At 45.0% G+C, this 21,569-nt stretch overlaps 2 protein-coding genes across 4 annotated transcripts in view; both read left to right on the top strand.

Moving 5' to 3' along the window:
- LOC135388307 (cell adhesion molecule Dscam1-like) overlaps positions 1 to 838 on the top strand; it is a 128,849-nt gene extending 128,011 nt beyond the window's left edge. Inside the window, exon 15 of the mRNA XM_064617772.1 lies at positions 251 to 838. Coding sequence (XP_064473842.1) covers positions 251 to 340 — 90 coding nt within the window. The 3' untranslated portion in view covers positions 341 to 838. The remainder of the gene's footprint in view (positions 1 to 250) is intronic.
- A 6,096-nt stretch (positions 839 to 6,934) lies between these two features.
- The window catches only part of LOC135388306 (cell adhesion molecule Dscam1-like), a 56,513-nt gene continuing 41,878 nt past the window's right edge, over positions 6,935 to 21,569 (top strand). For 2 of the 3 annotated variants that reach the window (XM_064617771.1, XM_064617769.1), the window contains exon 1: positions 14,097 to 14,168. In XM_064617771.1, coding sequence (XP_064473841.1) covers positions 14,129 to 14,168 — 40 coding nt within the window. In that variant the 5' untranslated portion in view covers positions 14,097 to 14,128. Of the gene's footprint in view, positions 7,483 to 10,994; positions 11,143 to 14,096; positions 14,169 to 21,569 lie in introns of those variants that run through there. The other variant, XM_064617770.1, reaches the window with a different exon arrangement.

Here is a 21,569-nt window from a genome sequence, read left to right as displayed (position 1 = left end):
GGGCGCACGAAATACGCCATCTGTAATTTTTGAGTTTTTTTTTTCTGTATTTTTTCCCTGGATATCTCTAACCATATGCAGGGCGCATTCTCTCAGTGTGCATGCACGTTAGCTTTGTGCGCGTGCACCCATCCTCCATGTGGACGTGCGTGGGTGGGTGCGCACCTTGTATATGTGGAGGTGGCTCATCAGTTACCCCAGTATCCCCTGTAGTCGCCCTCTGTTCATAAACCTCAATCTTCTCTTGCAGATATATGACGGCAACTACACGAGGCTTAAAGGAAGGGGATCCAACTCGCATCTAGCTCTCGAAACTGCCGCGACATCTAGCGACAAGTAGCATAAATATCGCAAATGACGTCACCGCTTCGTCTTCCGCTTTCCTCCTCCCCCATCCGTTCCTCCCACCACCGTGGGAGCTTCAGTGTCTTAATATGACAGTGAACAGAGTTGACATGTTACAAGTCTGATGCGTTCCAGAACATTGCATTTAAAGACAAAAAAACGCAGTATTACGCAAATGTATTGTCTGTCGTTAGCCTTCGTTGTGCGCACGCCTCTCTTTGCCGTCGTTAGAAAGCCATCCAATAGCGTCTAGAACACGAAGGACACTTATACAGCGATGAAGATGTCCACGTCCTCATACCACCGTACGAGGTTCAGCATAACTTGTGTGACTCGTTCCCTCTTAGTATGCATTAGTCATCCCCGATTAGCAGTGCAGGTGAAGGATTCACATACGTTAAATCACTAAGTTTAGTTCTGCCCATCCTTTCGTTTTTACTATGCGTCGAAAAATTCAAATTTGCGCCCTCCATGACGCTGGAATTCTTGTTCAGTGACTGAACTATAGTGACACCTAGGAGATTGTTTCACATAGAATAAGGTTCGAGAAAGGCACATTGCTACTTTTGAGCTTGAAGGCGGGTTTTCATGCATCTTTCCGTAAAAGAGCTTCTGGCATGCACTACATGCCACAGACCCTTTTACGGAAAGATACCTGAAAACTCGCAGCCTAATCAAGTTCCTTCGGGAATTCCTCCTTACGCACGCTGAAACTGCGTTTAAAGCAGGCTTGCCGAAAATCATCGAAAAATTATTTAAGTTAATTACAGAGTACCAGGCCAAAAAGCGACTCAGCAGAGTACTAAATACTGAATCTTGAAATGTATTTGAGTAGAATACTAAATACTCGCAACAATATACTATCAAGTCATAATTTGTGAAATTGATTGTGCCACAAATACAAAGGAAGTGAAAATAACAACGGATATCGTTCGTATAGTCGCGTTTGATCGCGGTATTTTCTTGATATACATGCCGCGGACAGCTCGCTTGATAATGGTGCTCTCGTGGGTGCTTGATGCCGTGATCAGAGGAGGATGAGAAAGGTCCAATCAAAACGAACAAACAAATCTTCACTTTTTTAGGTGAAGGCAGATCCAGAATGCTGTCTTGAAGTTCTGGAAACGTTACATAAACATACATGACATACACAATGTACACAGTAACTTAATCTCTCGAAAACTACGAACTTTTGTGGGGCTGGGTATGTTGGGTTGGGAAATAGGCCCGAGCCATCGCACAAACAACAACTTTATTTCAGAATGACGGAGGCGATACTCTACCCCATTGTTGGAGGTGAAGCGGGGAATGAAGTAATGGGTCCCGTTACAACGAGCATCGAAGTCCTGTGGCGTCCAAAATGGCGAAGAGAGCCTTGAAGGCAGAGCGTTGGTGAGCTGGATGCGGCCAGGGGCCAAGCAATTTTGTGAGGGAGAAGGGGCGCGAGTCTAGCTCGTTGAGGGCAGAGAGTACGGAGCGGGAAGGGTGGTATCCCTTATGAAAAAAGTTTTCTAGATTGTATAGAGTTTGTAAACAAGAACATAGAATGAGAGCATTAACCCTGAATAGAGAGTGTATACAGCATTGATCTGGCTTCAATGTGGTTCCTTTCAATAATTGGTGATAGAAACAGATACAAACTGGATAGCAAATTTGAATAGAAGCTGGAAACGATATTCTATAGAAACTAGGAACAATATTAGGTAGGAATTGGAGAGCATATTACAAGTCGTATACAATATGTATAGAATCTCGTTTCATTTTCGATGCAGCTTCGACAACTGGTTGACTACGCATTGTTTGTGCCGCCTAGCCGATGGCAGTAGCTCGATAATCTTCTTTTGTATTTCAAAAACCAGGGACATTCCATTTATTTTACCGCTACATCCCACCCACTGCGTGCCATCCCACTCCAAACCGAAAAAAAAAAGGAAAAGAAAAGGAGTCAAAAACAAACCGAACACTTGCACACGCACAAGCCTGTGACGTGTTAGCAGAGGAACAGATACTGGTAGAACACGCGACGAAATGGCTAGGCCACATGTGGAGCCGTCCTAGCTCGAGATGCAACCACACGGGTGAGGAGAGCACGCATAGATTGTTATTTCGGTAGCGAATAACAGTCACTAAAAATATTTCCTCCAACTGGTTAATATACTACTGCATTAAGGACTGTGTTTATTACTCAAATTATTCGAACTAACCCAGCACAATCTCCACACCAAATTAATGTGGTGCTGCACGTTGCACATGCATGGAGCCAGCCCCGTACTATACGATTAGCTACTGCTCCCAGTGAGTTACACTTGGTTTAAACGATGGTATAGACAGTTGAAATAGGTACAAAAATGGTACTTCCGCCCTGGTTTACCTTTTTTATACATACGCTTTTTATACCTTTTCCTCTGACAGTGTAGAAGCAGCAGTTCGTCAAGTGCAACATTTAAAAGTACTAAACGGTAAATGTTCACGTTACTTGAAGTGATAAGTCACAATATTGCTATGAGCATTTGTATCTATGTCCATACATGCACAAATCACGTGTATTAGTTGTTCTTCAAATGTACAGCAAAAAACAAGTAAAACATGCGCGTAAATAAGACCTTTCGGCGCCTAGTATTAGCTCTATACAGACTGTATAGAAAATGTATACATTCTAGTTCCTGAATCCTGTATAGAATGTGTATAGAGTTTACCAGTTAAAAACCCTATACAGCTTTTATCTATTTCCTATGCACAAGATTGACACTATGATAGATAGATTATCTAAAGGTCCTGTATAGAAACTAGAAAATCATTCTTATTGCCGACTTGCCGGCTGCGTTTTCCCGTCGGCGCAGGGTGCGGGCCACCACCACTCCTGGGGCTATGGGCGACCGGCACTCGGTGTCGGGATAGCTGGCGATGGTTTTCTCGCCGGTAGCGGGATTTTGAAAACCGTGGGAGCATTACTAGGATTTATATTAACACGATTTATTTCGGCACAATTTATTTTGGACGGTTTATTTCGGTCACCACCCGAGGAGAGCACGCATAGATCACTAAAAACATTTCCTCCAACTTCTTAATATATTACTGCATGACTGTGTTTCTTATTCAAATTACTCGGACTAGACTATCACAATCTCCACACCAAATTAATGTGGTGCTGCACGTTGCGCATGCATGGAGCTAGCCCCGTACTATACAATTAGCTACAGCGATCAGTGAGTTACACTTGGTTTAAACGATGGTATAGACAGTTGAAATAGGTACAAAAATGGTACCTCCGCCCTGGTTTACCTGTTTTATACATACGCTTTTTATACCTTTTCCCCTTACAGTGTAGAAGCAGCAGTTTGCAACATTAAAAAGTACTAAACGGTAACTGTTCACGTTGCCTGAAGTGATAAGTCACAATATTGCTATTAGCATTTGGATCCATGCTCATACATGCACATATCACATGTATCAGTTGTTCTTCAAATGTACAGCAAAAACAAGTAACACACGTCCGTAAATAAGATCTTTCGGGGCAGGTAGTATTAGCTCTATAGATACTGTATAGAAAATGTATACATTCTAGAGTCTGAATCCTGTATAGAAACTGTATCGAGTTTACCAGTTAAAAACCCTATACAGCTTCTATCTATTTCCTATGCACAAGATTGACAATAGACACGATAGATAGATTATCTATAGGTCCTGTATAGAAACTAGAAAATCATTTTCATAAGGGATAGTGTGGGCAATGGAGAAGAATGTGCTCGAGATCTTCAACGGCACCGCAGTGACACAAAAAGATCCTCTTTCTTCAAAGCAGAAAAAGTAAACCACGCCAATGATTGGCGCATACAGCGTGCTACGCGGTAACGTTCTGTATTTTTAGAGTGCACGAGAACTTTTTTCTGGAATTTAGTTCACTATTCCATATAGCTTATGAAGAAAAGTATGCAAGGATGCGATGTAAAAAGAAGTACATGCAGTGAAGCGGTCGACGTACGAGAAATGGTATGCACAGCACCAATTGTCATGAGTTGATGAATTGCCGATTCCGAACAACGTAGCCATACGGTTTAGCACTATCGTATAAGACATAAATGAGGCGTGCTCGCAATGAAAGCTACCGCTGAGTTTTCCTATCAATATCACATTGGTCACACGTTGAGCTGAGAGAAAACGTACTGAGTATTGACGTATACGTGTTTGCTATTAATCCTATGCAATGTTGGTCTTTGTACAGCATATATATACTATACATATCTGCGGTGTTTAACCGTCGTCACATTTTTTATACATACAAGAGTATTGATATAAGAATGCTATACATGCCTAATGGCCTTACGGTGTTTGTACAGCGCACTGTCGTGTCAGAATGTTTCATATTGTAGACTGCACATAGATGTCTTTTTTTTCTTTTTTTGTAACCTATGTAGGAGTGAGACACTCGTAGCTGTTATGTAGACGCCCGTTGTGTTTTCTGGAACGTTAAAGTTGCATGTGAAATACGTTACGTTTTGACTGAAGGCACTAGTGGTGAAGCCAGACGAGACGGCCGATGAAGAAATCATCCAATCCGCAACCTGTTAAGCTGTTAGAATGACGCATTACGAATGGAAAATGCCTAGACGCACTTAAATTTTTGTATTCGACGCGCGCCGAAAGTTAATGCTAATACGTGTTAAGATGTTATGCGAGTATGTTATACAGAATTCAATTTGAACGTTTTCTTTGTTATCGCTCTGCCGACGAATGTCTAAAGAAACATAAATAGAACTGAAAACAGGTAACTCTATATAAGCAAAGAAGGGGATGCAATTTCGATATTGGTACACCGCTAGTAACCGGCACATAACACGATAAAGGCTTCAAATAGTTATAACGATAGTACGAATGAAGGAGGGGATGGCTGTCAAGGTGGTGAGACGTTCTCTTACACGGAGAAAGATGAACAACAGTCGGGGTTGATTTGGTTCAAGTTGTGCGACGTCCCCTTGAACGTGTACAGCCACCCTGAACCACTCCAAAGCCGTACGCTGGACAGATGACAAATGGCACTGCGTGAAACTCCACTGGACGAAATGAAATCAGCGAAACGAACCCTCATCCCCCCTAAAAAAAACAAAAAAAAAACGAAAAGAAATTGAGTCGACGAGGAAAAACTCACAGACTGTGGGAATGTTAAAAGTCCCTCGCATGATTCCCCATGAACCCAAACTTCCGTTGTGCTGGAGACCATATCTCAAAAAATATCGCAGCACAGTACGAGAGCGCGTCGATACAGAACACAAAAGTGGAAGACACAGCGAAAAACTTTTCGCTGCTGCCTATATATATATATATATATGATCCCGGCAACTTGTTTGAACGCTTCCCCATGTAATTTTCGTCGCGCTCGATTCTGAAACTTTTTGCAATAACTCACCTTATTTTTACGTCGAAAAAGCACAAAATACTGTTCCCACTTGAAATGCCGGAAGCATGTGAGAAAAGAATGCCAGGATAACTGACAAAAATATATGTATATATCGAACGTTCAAAAGACGAGATTCTTTTTAGTCTGCACACATTGTGATGCAACCCATAGTATTTCTTCCAGGGAAGCGTGAATAAGATAAAAAAAAAAAAAGACACCGCCGTCTGCTTACAATTCTAGGGATGATTTTCGATGTTTCAAGCAGACGCACATACACATACACACAAAGTGCGCCGAGAATTTTTGAAAGAGACACTATACCAACGAAAGAGAGCGGTTAAAGTGGGTATTGATCTTTCGAGAAGTTTGTGGCTATACGATTCTAAAAGAAATTTATAAGCAAAACTTTGGGGGGGGGGGCACCAGGTGGCGTAGTCGTCCTCGTTTGAATCATGTATAGAAGACCGTCTTGCAACGGTGCCGTCATCTGCTGTTGACGCGTGATTGCAGAGGCCGTGGAACACTGTGCTAATCAAAGCGTTGGCGTATTTTGAACTCGAAGCTGTACAGTTAGCAAATAACCCGGAAACACGAACAACGCAGAAAGTGCGCTTTCTTCGTGTCTCGAAAGGAAATCATTACGTGTTGGAAGTTTGAAAGGCAACCCGCGAGTTTATATCTGAGAAAATTCTGAGGCGTTAGAAAAAAGCGGATGCCGCGCCGCGGAAGTGGGTTGTATCTAGAAATATACAGGGTTGCTGCAAAAGTGTAGACACCTTCCACGTTTTGTCGACATCAGTATAGGATTGACATAGCACAAATACTTGAAGTTCTTTTAGTATATATCTTTACGTTTGTATGCATAAGGTACAGGTTGGGACAAAAGTTTACAGAACACGCGAGCGATGTACTTTTTCTTCGGTGCGACACCTTAGCGCCTGCCGGAAGCGGGATAGTTCACTGTTTCAGAGGGATGGAAGTGTTCGCCGTTAGCGCCACACAATGGTAGTTACGGTGTCGCTTGGGTGTGCCTGGGGAGGGAAGCTACCGGTGTGTCGGTAACAGCGCACCCTTCCACCCCTCCGAAACAGTGAACTCACCCGCTTCCTGCCGGCCGGTAGGGTGTCGCACCGAAGACGAAGTACGCCGCTCGGGGCTTCCGTAAACTTGTATCCCAACCAGCACGATGAGCGTTTTGTGATGCGACAGATATCCAGACCGATAATCCAATTCGTCCGAAACACGCCTGTTCCAAGTTTTCCTGTGTTGAGCGACGAATCCATTGTCGAGACCGATGTTGACCCACGTGATATGGAACCTCCATGCGTCAGTGAGACAGAGCTCCGTATGGGATGAATACTGACTTTACATTGTCTTCTTATAGTTGAGGCTCCTGCCGCTCGATAAATATGTCGAGGCAAATGGCTCCAATCACTATCTTCACATGGAAAAGGAATGGCCCGTCCATGTTTGTAAAGTTGCATTCGCAGAAGCTTTCATCGCAACACTATGCTGCAACGCCTGATTACTTTCTCTTTTGTCTTTTTAAGCGTTTCACATCTACTTTTCCTTGAAAGTGCTTATTTCATTTTTAGTAGCAGCCTTGTATATCGTAGGTCGCAATATAACGTAACCTGTATATGCATCGCGTTTTTAAATATTATTGTTGCTGCGCATTTGGATCCCCTTCCTATTTGAAGAACTACTGACCTGAACGCCTGACCTTCACACTTCGCCATTGCGTAAGTATTGCTTCGATCTTTTTTTTACGTCATATTTGATGCATTTCAATATATCGTCGCTGTGCAGTGCCGTACCTCAGTCGAGTGCGCGCTGGTTTACTCAGCTTAAGGCCGCGCGTTCGCTTCGCCACTTCCAGTGCCCTCTGTCAGCTGTTCTTCGGTACGCGTCAAAGAACCTTTGGAGGCGAAAATGATCCACAGATCCATTTCCATGGGATCGTGCAGCATGTCGTAACGGCGTTTTCTCGAAGGAGAACCCATGCGTTCACGGTAACCCGAAGGAATATCGTCGAGCTTACTGCCAAACAACGATTTCTGATCTGTACTTCGAGGTGCGGCGCGGTCCTTGCCGTCTGGAGCCCCTATATTTACCGTTCCACCAACAGTCTCCACCACAGGAACATATGCCCCACGTAGCTAAGCTTGCAGCTAAGATTTCATATGTAGATAATTGAACATGTTACTGCGTGGATATAATTTGTCCACAGGAACTAATAAACACTACATACAAAGATGCGTACGAATTGCATTCCAATATTTCAACTTAGGATCGCTGTAGTCGCGCACCGTGGCAACTTCCGGTCAGGCACCCGATTGGTCAAGACGGTAAGCGTCACTTCCTTCGTTCGTCGCCAGAATCTGCCAACGCGACCTAGATATGCGAACCTAGATAAACAGAGACTGGTCACTTAAATGACGTGCCGTAAGAACCCGGGGACCACAACTATGCATGCTTTCGGAGGACGTAGCTATGGAGTGTAGATACGAGCCGCATTCAGCCGCATGAGAAACCAATAGTAGCCGCTGCAAGCCTGTGTTTGTCTGCAAGCCTATGTTTGTAATCATCTGCGGCGGTTTTGTAAATCCGACAACAGTCCGACTTTTCCGTCCACGCAGCGAAGCCGGAAGAGGATAACTAAACAGGCCTTCTTTATCTATCTACTTCGTTTGAACTACACAATACAAACGTCGCCGCAACCACTGTGGGTTGCGCCCTAGAACTGTTTCCGAAGTTGAAGGGGAAAATCGCTGAGCTCTCCACGTTTCCTCGGTCGACAAAACGCGGTTACTGCGTTGAACAAACACTTTTACCTTACAGCAGAGCATTCCACCGTCGGGCAGGCAGACAAAGGGCTGCTCATGAGTTCGTGCGGATATTGCCTCTATCTACAAAAAGAAGGAAACTGGGAAAAGCTTTATTCGACGGTGCGTTGCAAACAAAAATATGCGTACGGGCATGGAGTCCCCGTCAAGCGATATTAGACGACGGAGAGAAAGCCCTCGTTGACATGTACGCGTATCACCGTCATTAAAGTGGCTCAGAGTGACAGGCAGCCGTCTAGGCATCACATTTCCAGAGGTAAGCGGCACATGCTGATATCACACGACGAAGGTAGGGCGTCTCCCGTGTCACATGCGTTTCTCACGTCAAAGAAGCTCTTGGAAAGAATTCCGTCAATATTTGGCAGTTCTGCACACATCGGAAAAAGGAGAGGTATAGTGGAGTGCATGGGCTATAGGGACTCTTCTTCGATTTCAAAGCGAATAGCGAGCGTCCTATAGACGACCTCCGTCCCTACGTCACCGCGATTACGTTTCGCCACCGCGCAAAGCATGCTGGTGGGTACCTATCAACCTTATCAGCGACGCGTTTTTGCCGCTTCTTGTCCACTGTCACACTTAACACCGCCATTCTTATTGTTTTTTTTTTTTACTATAGAGTTCGTATGTTTGGCATTTTGATGCTGCACTACGTTGTTACTGCGGCATGCCGGAACGCTGCATATTAATTTGCTCCAATGAAACACAAAGTTATGTTTTGTAATAATGTGCAATAATTTAGCTAGGATAACGAGCCACAGTGAGCCACAGGAGACACCTGAGGGTTCTCTAATGTGCCCTGAAATCTCAGCCAACATCTTACAGCGCAGAGGGCGACGTCTTAAGAGTGCCACTCCGGACTGAGAAAACAGCGTTTATTTTATTTAGTCCATGAAAAGAAGGCGCCTGAAGGATTCTATACTAGAAATTTCAATCCTGTTTACGAACGCTATGCATATCTCAATTTTTGAAGATCTGCTGAGCCTCCACAAGTTTCGATGACGCAACGAGCGAGTGACGCAATCGTAAGCCCTCAAACTGCAATGATGTTACGTTCTGGAGAGGGCACTCGTCTCCTAGCAACGATGCCGACGTCCGGGGAGGGTCACGTGGTGGAGAAATCATGTGAGGCTGATCGAAAGAGGAGAGAATGGGAGAAACGTCTTCTCTACTCTGTGTTTTCTCCAAGGTGGGAGCGGTTGAATGGTGTCTCACGAGGGGCTTCGCTACCGGAGTGGAAAACGTGAGCCCCTCCTCGGAACACTCGAAGGGCAACGACGTTGCCAGATGAGAGCCGGGCGTTCCATCGGAGCATAACATGATGTCACAGTTCTCAAAAATACACATTACATTTCTCTAGCTTTCCTGTCACGTCGAGCCAAAATATCTTGCAGGAATGTAAAGTGAGACAAGAAGATTTCAGTAACATAGCTTTGGCAAGATTCGGAAATAAAATAATAATAATAATAATGGTACTGTGATGTTAGACGTAAGGTTTGTCTGCGCAATGTGGCGACATGTTGCACGTGCCGCAGGGTAGGACTGCGGATAATTTGAACCTAGGACCAAGATTCTGAGGACACGAATTTTAGTCCGTAGTGGCACTTTAAGGAGCTTGCACCACCAAGTTTATCGCTTCCTCGGCCGGGTTCGAACCCACAGCTTTGCGATTAGTAAGCAGACGTGTTTCTGACTGGCTGTCTCTCGTATGCGAGTAGGTTCTTCAATCAAACGCTGATCCTCCGAGGTCACAATCTAAAGAGACGTGGAATAATATTTTAAGAAGTCAAACAGGAGAAAAAAAAAGCAAGACGCCTCCCGAGGTCAGTTGCTCAAATATTCCGAGCCCTGTTGCTCAACAACAAGAAGACTTCATTGGAGTACCTATCGGCCTTACGCCACAGCGGGCGATGGTGCTCAAAACTCCCGCGGTTAAATCTATTCCTACCGCTGGTAACCTGCATTATGTATTTGAAACCCCGGAAAATTAATTCAATTATCCGATCAAATCAGATCGCAGCAAAGTGGCTCCCAGCAGTTCGTAGCTTTTCGTGTCTAAATTCGTTGCTTATTTGTTCGCGTGACGCATGAATCTCGATGTATCTCGAATTCACGTTCCGAGAACCATTTGAAGTCTTTGTATAGATATGTGTGTCTGTTCTGCTATTTGTTTGCCGCAATCGTTGGCGGTTTCTTACTTAGCTTACTTATCACGCGCGTGTGATCTGCTATTGCTCCAGTATGCGTCTGATTGTGGGCCTGAATACGGCATTTAGATAACTTGTACTAACTGATTAATTACTTTTTACATATCAATAATGAAACCGCATTTTTTGCTCCTTTGTGCAATGATAAACAATTGAAGATGGAGGAAGAGCATACGCCGCATATTTATTAGTGTTCTGTTGCAGATGCAGAAAATTTTTGTTTCGCACGACCACTTCGCAGCCTGAAGAACAGCACCTGAACGGCGTCCAAATAGATGCAAACCAAACTGCTGTATGAAAGTGAATGGACACTACCGATCCTGACTACAAGGGGTTGAGGCCAACTTCGCAGGTGCGTAACTTTTTCTTTTTTTCTCTTCTTTTTTTCTTTTGCACTGATGCAGCATCAAATGCGCCAAGACAGGAAAACATTGCGTATTATGATCACAGCACCACCGATACAACTAAAGCTACACCTCTGCGAAGATCACAACAAAAACAAAATGAAAATACTCACGCCTTCAAGAGACATAACCAAATTCTTCATTGCAGAAAGTCAGAGGGTTCGTTCGACTTGTCCTGTTTGTATCCTTGTATAAGGGGGGGGGGGGGCGTATATTTAATTCATTTTCATTTTATTACCCTCACTCGCAATCGCATTACAGAGGGGAGTGGGGCAAAAGAATACACAAAGCTACACATATAAAATAGTATGGAAATAACTATATAATAACAAAGAACGATGTTATAACAACAGGAGCTGAGAGATTGCTTTGCGGAATGAATCTGGGTTAGTTATCTCAAGTATGTTACGTTACGTCCAACTAGGTGATGTTACGTCCACTCAGTTGCTGCACGCGGGAAAAATAAATGAAAGTAAGAATTACTGTTGCATGAAGGAATGCGAACTGTACAACAATGGTCAGTGCGGGACGAGACGTAAAAGGGCGAGTGATAAATTGTGCGCTGAATTCGGCGTGCTGATAAATTTTATGAAAGAGACAAAGCCGAGATATTTTCCTGCGTATGAAGTGGCGGCAAACCCAGAGATTCTTTCATTGATGTGATGCTGCTAGTGCGATGGTAGTTTGATAGTATATAAAACGTGTAGAATGGTTTTATGTTATTTCAATGGCAATCTCAATATTTATGAGAACAGAGGGGGAAAAAGGAGGAAAGGTCAGCCAAACGGTATGTCGGCTTGCTATTCCGCAAAAAACAAAAGAAGAGAACTAGGAAATATAGGATGAACTAACATAAGGTTTGGATTGAATAATCGACAGAAAGGAGCGATGAGGTCATAAGCTTAACGAAGCTGCGCAATTTTTCGCATCATTACTCGAGATAGAGACACGGATCGTTGCTGTTTTGACAAATTCGGTCACTTTCTTCTGTATACATAATGCTTGTGTGTTTAGAAAATTGATTGGCAAGATGCCTCCTCGTCTTAACCCGAAGATCTTATTCATTTTTTCGGACAGGCAAATGTGTAAGAGAAATCAGAGGTGTCATCTCTGCTCTCGTTTGTTACTGACGTATAGTTTCCGCCACCGTGGTGTGCGCTGCCACGATACGCACACTACAGACTTGTCCATTCCCCTAACTTCGTCAAGCTAGCTCACTTGCAAACACTGCGATGTATGATCGAGCAGGGAGAGAATGGCTCAACTTACTCAATCAATTTACTCTCGCTGAATAAATAAATAGATTACTCTTCCATTTCGTGAATAATATAATGGTAATAGTACAGTTGAATTCATAATAACCCCGACGAGGAGACAACAAATCACTTTTCTGTTTGGCATATTGATCGTGTGTGTATGTACATGCTTTATATCAAACGCTTCGCGGCTAACGTGTCATAAAAGTCTATTAAGAAATCGATCTGTCTGGAAGTGATGGGGTCATCGGCATTTATCTTCGGCAAAATTTTTGCCACGCACTTCATGTAATTTCATCAAATTTTAATTTTACATAAATTTTATTTCTTGTATCGAACTTCAATATGCCAGAAGCCAAGGCAACGTTAATGGATTTGGGTAAACACACGATGCACTTCCCGATTCTGGAAAGAAGAAGAAAAATACGTTAGTTGAACTTGGCAAATTTATGAGTTCCATTCAAGAAATAAAATTTATTTCACTTGAAGTTTTATGAAGGTATCTGAGGTGTGTAACGAAACCTCGCTGGAGATAATTAGGGTTCATGCACCCCATAATTTTCAGACAGGGTAGACTTTTAATAGGGTCTTGCGCCGGTTTAGGTTAAACACTCTTCATATGCTGTTAAGAATAGTGATCTCGTATACGAAAATATTTTGACGTGCGTATTATACGTAACCGTATTATAGGGTAAATAAAAAGAGAGGCTTCAATTATTAGGAAGAAACGTATTAAGGTCATGGCTAAAAACTTCGTTCCTGTACGCAGGTGTCCACAAGAAATGATATGTCAGTCAGTAAAATCTGGATTGGATTCGGTATACCAATAAATATATTAATATGGTGGTTCTACATATGTACCGCAGTTTACGTCTGCCATATCTATGCTATTCCTCTTTTGTTAGTCCTTCCGCTTATTTTTCGTGGATGTCTGTATCTTTCCGTTGCTGCTTTCAGTCCACTTAATTGCAGATAACACTAAGACAATGTTTCGTACAATGCTGGAGAAAGTGGTTTTACGTCTCGCTTTAATCGTTACTTTTATTGTGTGTTTGATTTGCGCATCCCGGTTCTGTTCTACAGGAAGCCAATTCGTAGGATTATCCGGTGTAAAACAATATTTTTTACAAATCGAGCACACATTTCAACACTTCCGAGAACTTCCGCACCCTTTTCCGGCACTTCCTTCCACGCATCAGCAAGAAATCAAATCCGTCGTTCTAAACGCAGGACACTTTCGCCACCTCCACATCGTTCAGCAAAGCAGAGACCCTACACAGCGCGGTTTCAACCTCGTCCTTTCGTTACCCTCTAAGAGGAGGCGCCACAATCCTGCCACCACACTCGCAAAAAAAGAAAAACTATTCGGACCCTTCTTCATCCTCAAATCCCTTCGCGATCGAAACTCCCGCTTTCTCTCTTTCCCACCACCCTCCGGTCTTCCCCTGACTCTTCCCTATCCATCCCTCGCCCTCTTCCTCCGATTGTGTGTACGCCCGTCCATGAGTCACGCTTCGCCGTAAAGCACGGAAATGCTGCGGTGATGCTTTCCGCAACAGCGTGCAAACGACAACCGCATGAAAGTGCAAGGTGGTGATTTCATTGGTGTCGGGTGTAGCAGCACACTATGGGTGGTGTTGGCGCGCTGTTACCGTCGACGTTGTGGCAATGTGCAGTGATGATTATGGTGTGTTTATTAGGCGGCGTGCGGGCTCTCGGTGAGTGTTTCGGGGTGGTTTCCTTTGTTTCGGGAGAGGGCGTTTTCCCACAAAGCTGAATAGTGTTGAAATATTTTGAATACTTTTTTTTTGCTACATTTAAAAAGAATAGGCTCAGTTTGACGGAAGAAGAAATACTTTTGTTAAAATACTGCGATGTAAGCGACTCCACACAAGTGATTATTAACGAAATGCTTTGGACCATAGACGCGAATGTTAACATCTTGTTGCGTAATGGCGTAAAATGTAAATATTTGTGGACGACGGAGTTACCTAACTTTATAATGCTGATGCTAATCGTTGGGTGAATTAAAGTTATGCAGGAAGCCTGCGCGTAATCTTTTTATGTTGATGTAAAATGTTTAATACTCTTTTTGCATAAGACATCTTATCATTAACAGTTTCAAATAAATATTTCTAGAATTGAAGAGCTGCGCTCACATGCGCTGGCCACGGGAAGTGTGTATGGCACGTAAATCTAGCCACGATAGTAGTACTGCGGAAAGTACATTATTGTTGCATATCGGAATTAGAATATTACGTGCGACCGATGTTTCAAAGATGTCGGGGTACACTCATAACTGCTTTGTGGCGTGAGAGTTACAAGGATCATCACAGTGACACCTCAAGGAACTAACAACTAACGCTTTATGAAGTGTTACTCGTAAGGTGCACATGGAATCACTGCACGGGTATATGTAGAACAGTGCACAGAAATCGTTCGACAGGATTCGTTACTCTTAGTCACATTAAAGTCAGGTTTTACATTAGCTTATCAATCAACACCCGTGCTTTTTTTTTCGTGTTCCTTATTTGCGTGTCTTCAGCAAATAATAGTTTTCATTTATAAATTAGTTACGTTGAATAGAAAATTTTTGTTCAGCAGTGATGTCTTCATGGCACACAAGCAGAAGACGGATGTCTAAAAGAAGTCACAATGTGTCGGCTCACAGAGCGTTTTATGGTGCAGTTTGTGCAACGTGAACTGAAGGGCACTACCATAATACGGAATTGACAAAACGCATGAGGCAATGTAATATACACTCATACAACAACATGTACATAATCCAGCATGCCACTACCCGACTGTGACGGCCGTTTCGACCTTTGTGGGTCTCGTCGGCACAGCACAGGGTGTGACACGCTTTAGAACAACCACAGACAAGTGTGTCGCGAGGAAGTGTGTGCGAGGCATCAATCGTCAGTCACGGCGAGACAAAGGATTGGACAATAAGGCCCTGTTCAAGAAAGCGCTTCCATCAACTCCGTTGCACAGGCGCATTTCCACTTTGTTAGTTTGTTCATAGAAAAGGGTGTTTAATCCGCCACTAAACGATAGACGATGAGAATAAGCGACACTTCGGCGAGTGCTCTTGTCTCCGTTCCAATCCGCGTACGCGGTGGAGGGAGGCATTGGGGAGCAGGTCCTTGATATATTGGAGAAGGGCCTCTTGATAACAAGGTCCGCCCGTGGGTCTGCCGTGTCTTTGATTGTGCGGCGTATAAAACGGTCGTTGGGGCGGTATTTTTTGCGATGCTGTTTCCGGGAAGATTTTTCCTATAATGTTTACAGATAAGTAGACCGTTTGCTATTTACTACAGGATAAGTGGGCTGTTAGTCACAACATTCTGAAGTTTTATAACCCGAGAATCCTATAAACTGGTAACAATAATATTCATTTCATTAGAATTTTGGTTGGAGGTACATGGGGGGAAAAAGCTACATAAAAGTAGTTCGACGAGGACTGACCTCACTGCAGTCAAAACGGAGTCAACGTTTCGGTCGAAGCACTTCCTTTCGTCAACCTGTTGGCCTCCGCAACAGCCACAGGTAAGTCGAGGCTTCCGCCGAAACGCATACTCCACTTGTACCGCTTTGTACTCACTAGAAACAGCAGTTGAGAACACGACACGCTACGTGCCTACCACTGCGTAGAATGATACAGAATTATCTCTTCTTGTGATTTGAGGAGAGAGAACGGAATTTCACCGCATAGCACGCTCCTAGCCACATCCCGAATGACATCGTTGTCTTCAATGACTTTTAGGAAAAAATCTTCCTTGAAACAGCACCGCAAGCGACGATGCCCCGACGACCGTTTGATGGACCGCGCGTTCAAAGACACGGCCCACCCGGGGCGGACCGCGTTACGAAGGGGCCCCTCTCCAGTGTACGGGGACCGGCTCCCATTTGCCTCCCGCCACCGCTTACGCGGATTTGAAGGTAGACCAGAGTATTTGATTTAACGATTTGAAGCGTGATGTGGGAAAGCGTTGCGCTTGTCCCATCCTACATTTGGCGATACAAAAACGGCAGACGTAGCCTTTCTGTGACACTAATTCAGCACATAATTGACACAAAAAGAAAAAAGGCGTACGCCTCCCGTTTTCAACAAATCAGTGGAGACAATTCATGCTCTCGGTCAACTACCGTCCCAAATGACATCGTGCTACCCCAGATTGGATAGAAACGGGAGGTGTGCGACTTTTTCGTGACACGTGTGCGGTTCTGTTAATTGTCAGAAAGAGACGTACGCCCCGCAGTTTCCACATATCTGGAATAATAACGGTATCATTAACTGCAACGGTTGATGTTCACCGTACTATGCTCCTTGCAGAAGTTCTGATTTGAGCTGTGCACTCTACGAACAGAACTGAACACAGACCTTCACCGCACAGCACGCTGTACGCCAACCGTGGCCACAGCAAATGATATACTTATCGCTTCCGATTCGAAGAGAGAGAGGGGGGGGGCGTACGCGTTTTTGTGTCAATTTGAATATATGATAATTGACACAAAAAGGCGCACGCGCCCTCTCTTCCAAACAGACGCGATAACCCTACCATTTGTCACAATGGTTGTGCGCACAGCGTGCTATGCGGTGAAGATCTGTTTTCAGAGTGTAGAGTTGGCAATACAGGGGACCCTTTCGTGGCAACCAACGCATCTTGTCGCAGAGTGTCACAAGGAGGTGAAGGCCTCCCGTTTTCAACAAATCAAGGAAGAGAACGATCACATTTCCGATTGCGGTTGTGCTATGCGGCGAAGTACTGGTTTCATGCTGGAATTGAGATCTGTTTGCACTCTTAAAAAAAGAAAACGGAACTTCATTACATGGCACGCTCTTAGCCAGTCACCGTCCCGAATGACATCGCTCTGCCCCCTGATTCGTCAAAACGGGAGGCGTGCGCCTTTTTGGAACACTTATGCAGTTCCAAAAAAGGCGTACGCACCGCGCTTTCCACGAATCGGGAGCGATAAAGGTATCATTCATCGTGCTATGTTGTGAAGTTCTGTTTTTAGAGTGTAACGAGCAGTCCCTCTAACTTCAAATAAATTACTAATGTTCTAGTTTGCTGCAAAGTCTCGATAACCCCATACAACAATAGATATAGGTAGATATGGACAACCATAATGTATCGTTAAGTTCGGCTTTTAAGAAACGGCTTCCCTCTACCTCTCCTGCTCAAGGAACCGCTAATGCGGATTGGTCTTCTCAAACGATATTTGTTCAATCATCGTGGGATATCGTTCGAGTCGACCAATCCGAGTCCTCTCCGCATTGTCATGTCTCTTGAGAAGAATACGGAGGAGAAATTTGTGAACTTCAGTGTCCCTTTAACGTCTAACGTGTTCAGTGCCATTTTGCATTTGCACTACGTTTTCTTTTCTTCTTTTTTTTTTTGTGTGTGTGTGTGGGGGGGGGGTGCGCAAAACAGCGCCATGCGAAATGAATCAGCTGCAGTAAATCATTATGGATGAAGTTTCATTACAAAGCATCCACAAATAATCCGGCGATCGTCTTTTGCTTTTTTGACACCATCAGTACTTGCCATAGGCCTTCGAAAAGAAATGGAGCCACTATGATCCACCGTTTCAATCAGCGGTTATCAGTGCCCAGCTGGACGTAAAATGGAATACCCTCAGCGTCAATTCCTTCGGGGTATATCGACCGGCTGGTTACTCTAATCCATCTGGACTCGAAGCGGACATGTCTTGGAGCACGGCCATGTGCAGAGGAAAGGACGCCGATCTCCATCGATCCGAGAAGGCGATTTGCTAGGGAAGAGAGAAGAGATTTTTCTCTTTTCCTAATGGTTCCTTTTGCTTGTCAGTCCTTTATCAGGGTGTGGTGATCACTTTAATCGCATCTCATAGAGGCTTCCTCCGGGCGATGGGGAAGGGACGAAGTACTAAAATAATCCCCACTGCGTGCGGAATTTCCTTTTAAAACAGTGAGATGATCGTATGGTGTACTGCTATGTGCAGTTTATTTTTTCATTCCTCCGACTGCTTTTGGTGTGTGTGTGGGGGGAGGGGGGGAGCGGAAATGAGCGTGGGCTTGGTATATCATTATCTTGCAGGCCTTGTTCTCATTTACGTTTTTTTTATGTACTGATTGACAAGAATGCCTCCCTTGCCTGTCTCTCATTGAATGTTTGCAGGTGACGCGCTAACTTCTCGATACGTGCCTTAGAACCTTGGTGCTGGATTTGCTGCGTCAAGTAGTGACATTCTTGATTAAGCAATTCTATCTTTTCATTCTTCTATCTAACCCCAGTGCCCGGACGGTACTCACTGACAGAAAAAGCGGCCCTAGCAAGCGTGGTATCTTACTCTGTCAAGATAGTCTACGACGTGCATTCCCTGATCCTCGTAATATACAACGAGCTCCTGTCCTCGGGCCACACTGTGTGGCTTCAATGGTTTCCGAGCCATGTCGGCATCCCCGGCAGTACTCGCGGTGACGCCGCGGCGAAACGTACGTGCCCATGCGTTAGAGCCGGTTGGTGGACATCTCGACATCCGCCTGCCAACTGCAACGACTACACTTCCTTACTGTCAACACAAAGCTGTTTGCCAAGGACGCTGCCAGGACCAACCCATTCTTGGGGTCTATTGACCCAACGATGGAGTACACTATCTAGCTGCGGTCGTGTCTCTAGGAGGGAAGAATCTGTCATACATCGGCTCAACGTCGCCCGCACTCCGTTACTGCTGTTCAAAATGGACCAGCAAGCCACACCCTTGTGTGCTACCTGGAACGTTGAGGCAGATATTCGTCACCTTCTTCTCGACTGCCGCCGTTCCAAGTCCTTTCGCGACAAGCGCAAGTCTCGCCTGACCAGCCTCGGATACTCCATCTCTCTCGCTACACTACTTAGCACGCGGAGCAGTGGTGTAAACGCGGCGCTTCTCCACTGCCTGCGTGATACCGGTCTCCTCAGCAGCCTGTGACATCGTGGGTGGGACGGCGGAAGACCTCTGACCTCTGACCCCACATCGCCTTACTCTTAACTACCCCAGGAATACGCACTAAGGAATTATTTAATAAGGAATAGCAAGCCGTCCGTTCTGGATGACTTTTCCTGTGAAAATAGATTCCCCCCCCCCTAACCCGAGGCGGAAGAAAGTCTGTGTGTAACGCAAGAGCGAAAATAAAAAATTGAATAGCGTCAAACCCCCATTGGTTGCTTTCTTAATATCACACGTTCCATCCGATTGACAACCCAAGCAAGCAATGGCCGATGGCCGACGGTTGGCACAAAGTCTGATGACAGCTGGTCAACGACTCCTTCGGCCAGCCAACGTTGGCTCAATGTTGCATAGTGATAGGCAGGAGCGTGGTTGGCCAAGCACTTGCCAAGCGGCTAGGTTGCCAGGCCAAACTGTTGCCAAGCTTCGTCCAATCTCGCTGTGTCGCCTTGGGGAGAGGGTAACGCGAAATGGTGTAGCAGTGCATCGACTTTCGATGGATCAAGTGAATGTCTCAAACGAAAAGCAGTAAGAAACAGAGACGTTATCTTCATGATGAGTCAATACGACAAGCAATTCATCATTTCACTGTTGTCTGTGCACCCATTGAATTAAACTTAGACACCTTACCCTTCATTTTGACTAACAGGCAAACAGGACTCTCGAATTTGTGGAAGCTCGCGAGACAATCCATGTATAGTATCTCTTCTTCCGCAGGAAAATAATACAATCGCTTTTCTGTGTGAGCTGTTATGATTATTCCTCACTATTTCTTTCCTTTCTTCTTTTTTTTTTTTTTTGCGCTTCGAAACGCCCTGCACATTGTCCGCTGTGGGAAATTTATGTGTTTTAAAATGTCGTGCCCATTGTCCGTTGTGTGAAATCCTGGCAACAAACAAATAATGATAAATCGTTACCTTACGCCGCGAGACAAGTGAGTATGAATATGAGCGACGCCGCAGGAATGTTTTGGGTTGTATCTTGGCACAAGCTTGCCACAATGTAGGCTGGCCAGTGCTTGGCAAGTCATTGGCAGGGGTACAGATCCGTATCAAGAAACAAGCTTGTTGGCCGATGATGTACCTACCAAGACCAGGTTGGCCAGCCTAACTATTGCAATGCTTGGCTCAACCTTTGTTTGTTGCTTGGGAAATAGACGGATAACAGGTTGCACTCCTATTCCAGCCCGAGATTATCCAAAACTTACAAAACGCTTACGGAACGCGCGACCGGTGCATTTTCTCTCCGGCGTGACGCCCAAGCGGTGGGCGGAAGCAGGCTAGTTCACTCATTCAGAGGGCGGTGGGACTTGGGAGCGAAGTGCGCCGGTAACGACAACAGTCCAAACCACTTCGCGAGCCCATTCAAGCGATACCTAACCTACTGCAGTGTGTCACAACCGGCGCAGTCTCCCTCCGCTTTGAACACGTGGACTCGCCATCTTCCCCTCACCGCTAGGGTGTCGCGCCGATGAGAAAATCCACTGGTCCCGCGTCCCGTAAACTTTTGTCCAGCAATGTACCTGACGCGAAATGGTATGCACATCAATTATTGATGCATTCTCGCTCTTTCTGCGCGAGACACGTGCGCCGTCGCGCGCGCCGGCGGTAATCCAGAGCCATTTATAGGGAGAGTTTGGCCATTCTGTGATCTTTTGCCGCCTCATGGGAGGAGCTTATTTTGACGTCAGAGTCGTCGTTGCGCCGCCCAAAAAGCCTGAATCTGAGGGGAATCCGCTTATCAGCCATTTAGTCCGCGCCATATTGCTGCTGTCTGCTAGCTGGTCGACAGCTTCGTGGTCGCCTTGAATGTAATCTACAGAAATAACCGGCTTATGACCCACTAGCGCCAGTGATAAGGGGGCTTTGTTGCCGAACTGAAAGAGTTCAAGGACGAAAGGCTTTCGAAGCAAGAAGTACGCACGTGGCTTCTCTCCTTGGATTGGAAACAACGATCGGCATCAATATGGCGTCAGCGACCGGTTGGCGGGTTGACGACTGGATAACAATGGAGCACGACGAGGGAGGTCGTTCAGCCGTGACGTCGCATGACGCGCTTGAAGTTAGGCTCCTCCTAATAATCATACTCTCTCTATAAACGGCTCTGCGCTAATCTGCCGCTAAAATCCGACGCCGACGCAGTCT

This window comes from Ornithodoros turicata, chromosome 3, assembly GCF_037126465.1.
Source record: "Ornithodoros turicata isolate Travis chromosome 3, ASM3712646v1, whole genome shotgun sequence".
Taxonomy (NCBI): Eukaryota; Metazoa; Arthropoda; class Arachnida; order Ixodida; family Argasidae; genus Ornithodoros; species Ornithodoros turicata.
This window is presented reverse-complemented; position numbering and strand designations above follow the sequence as displayed.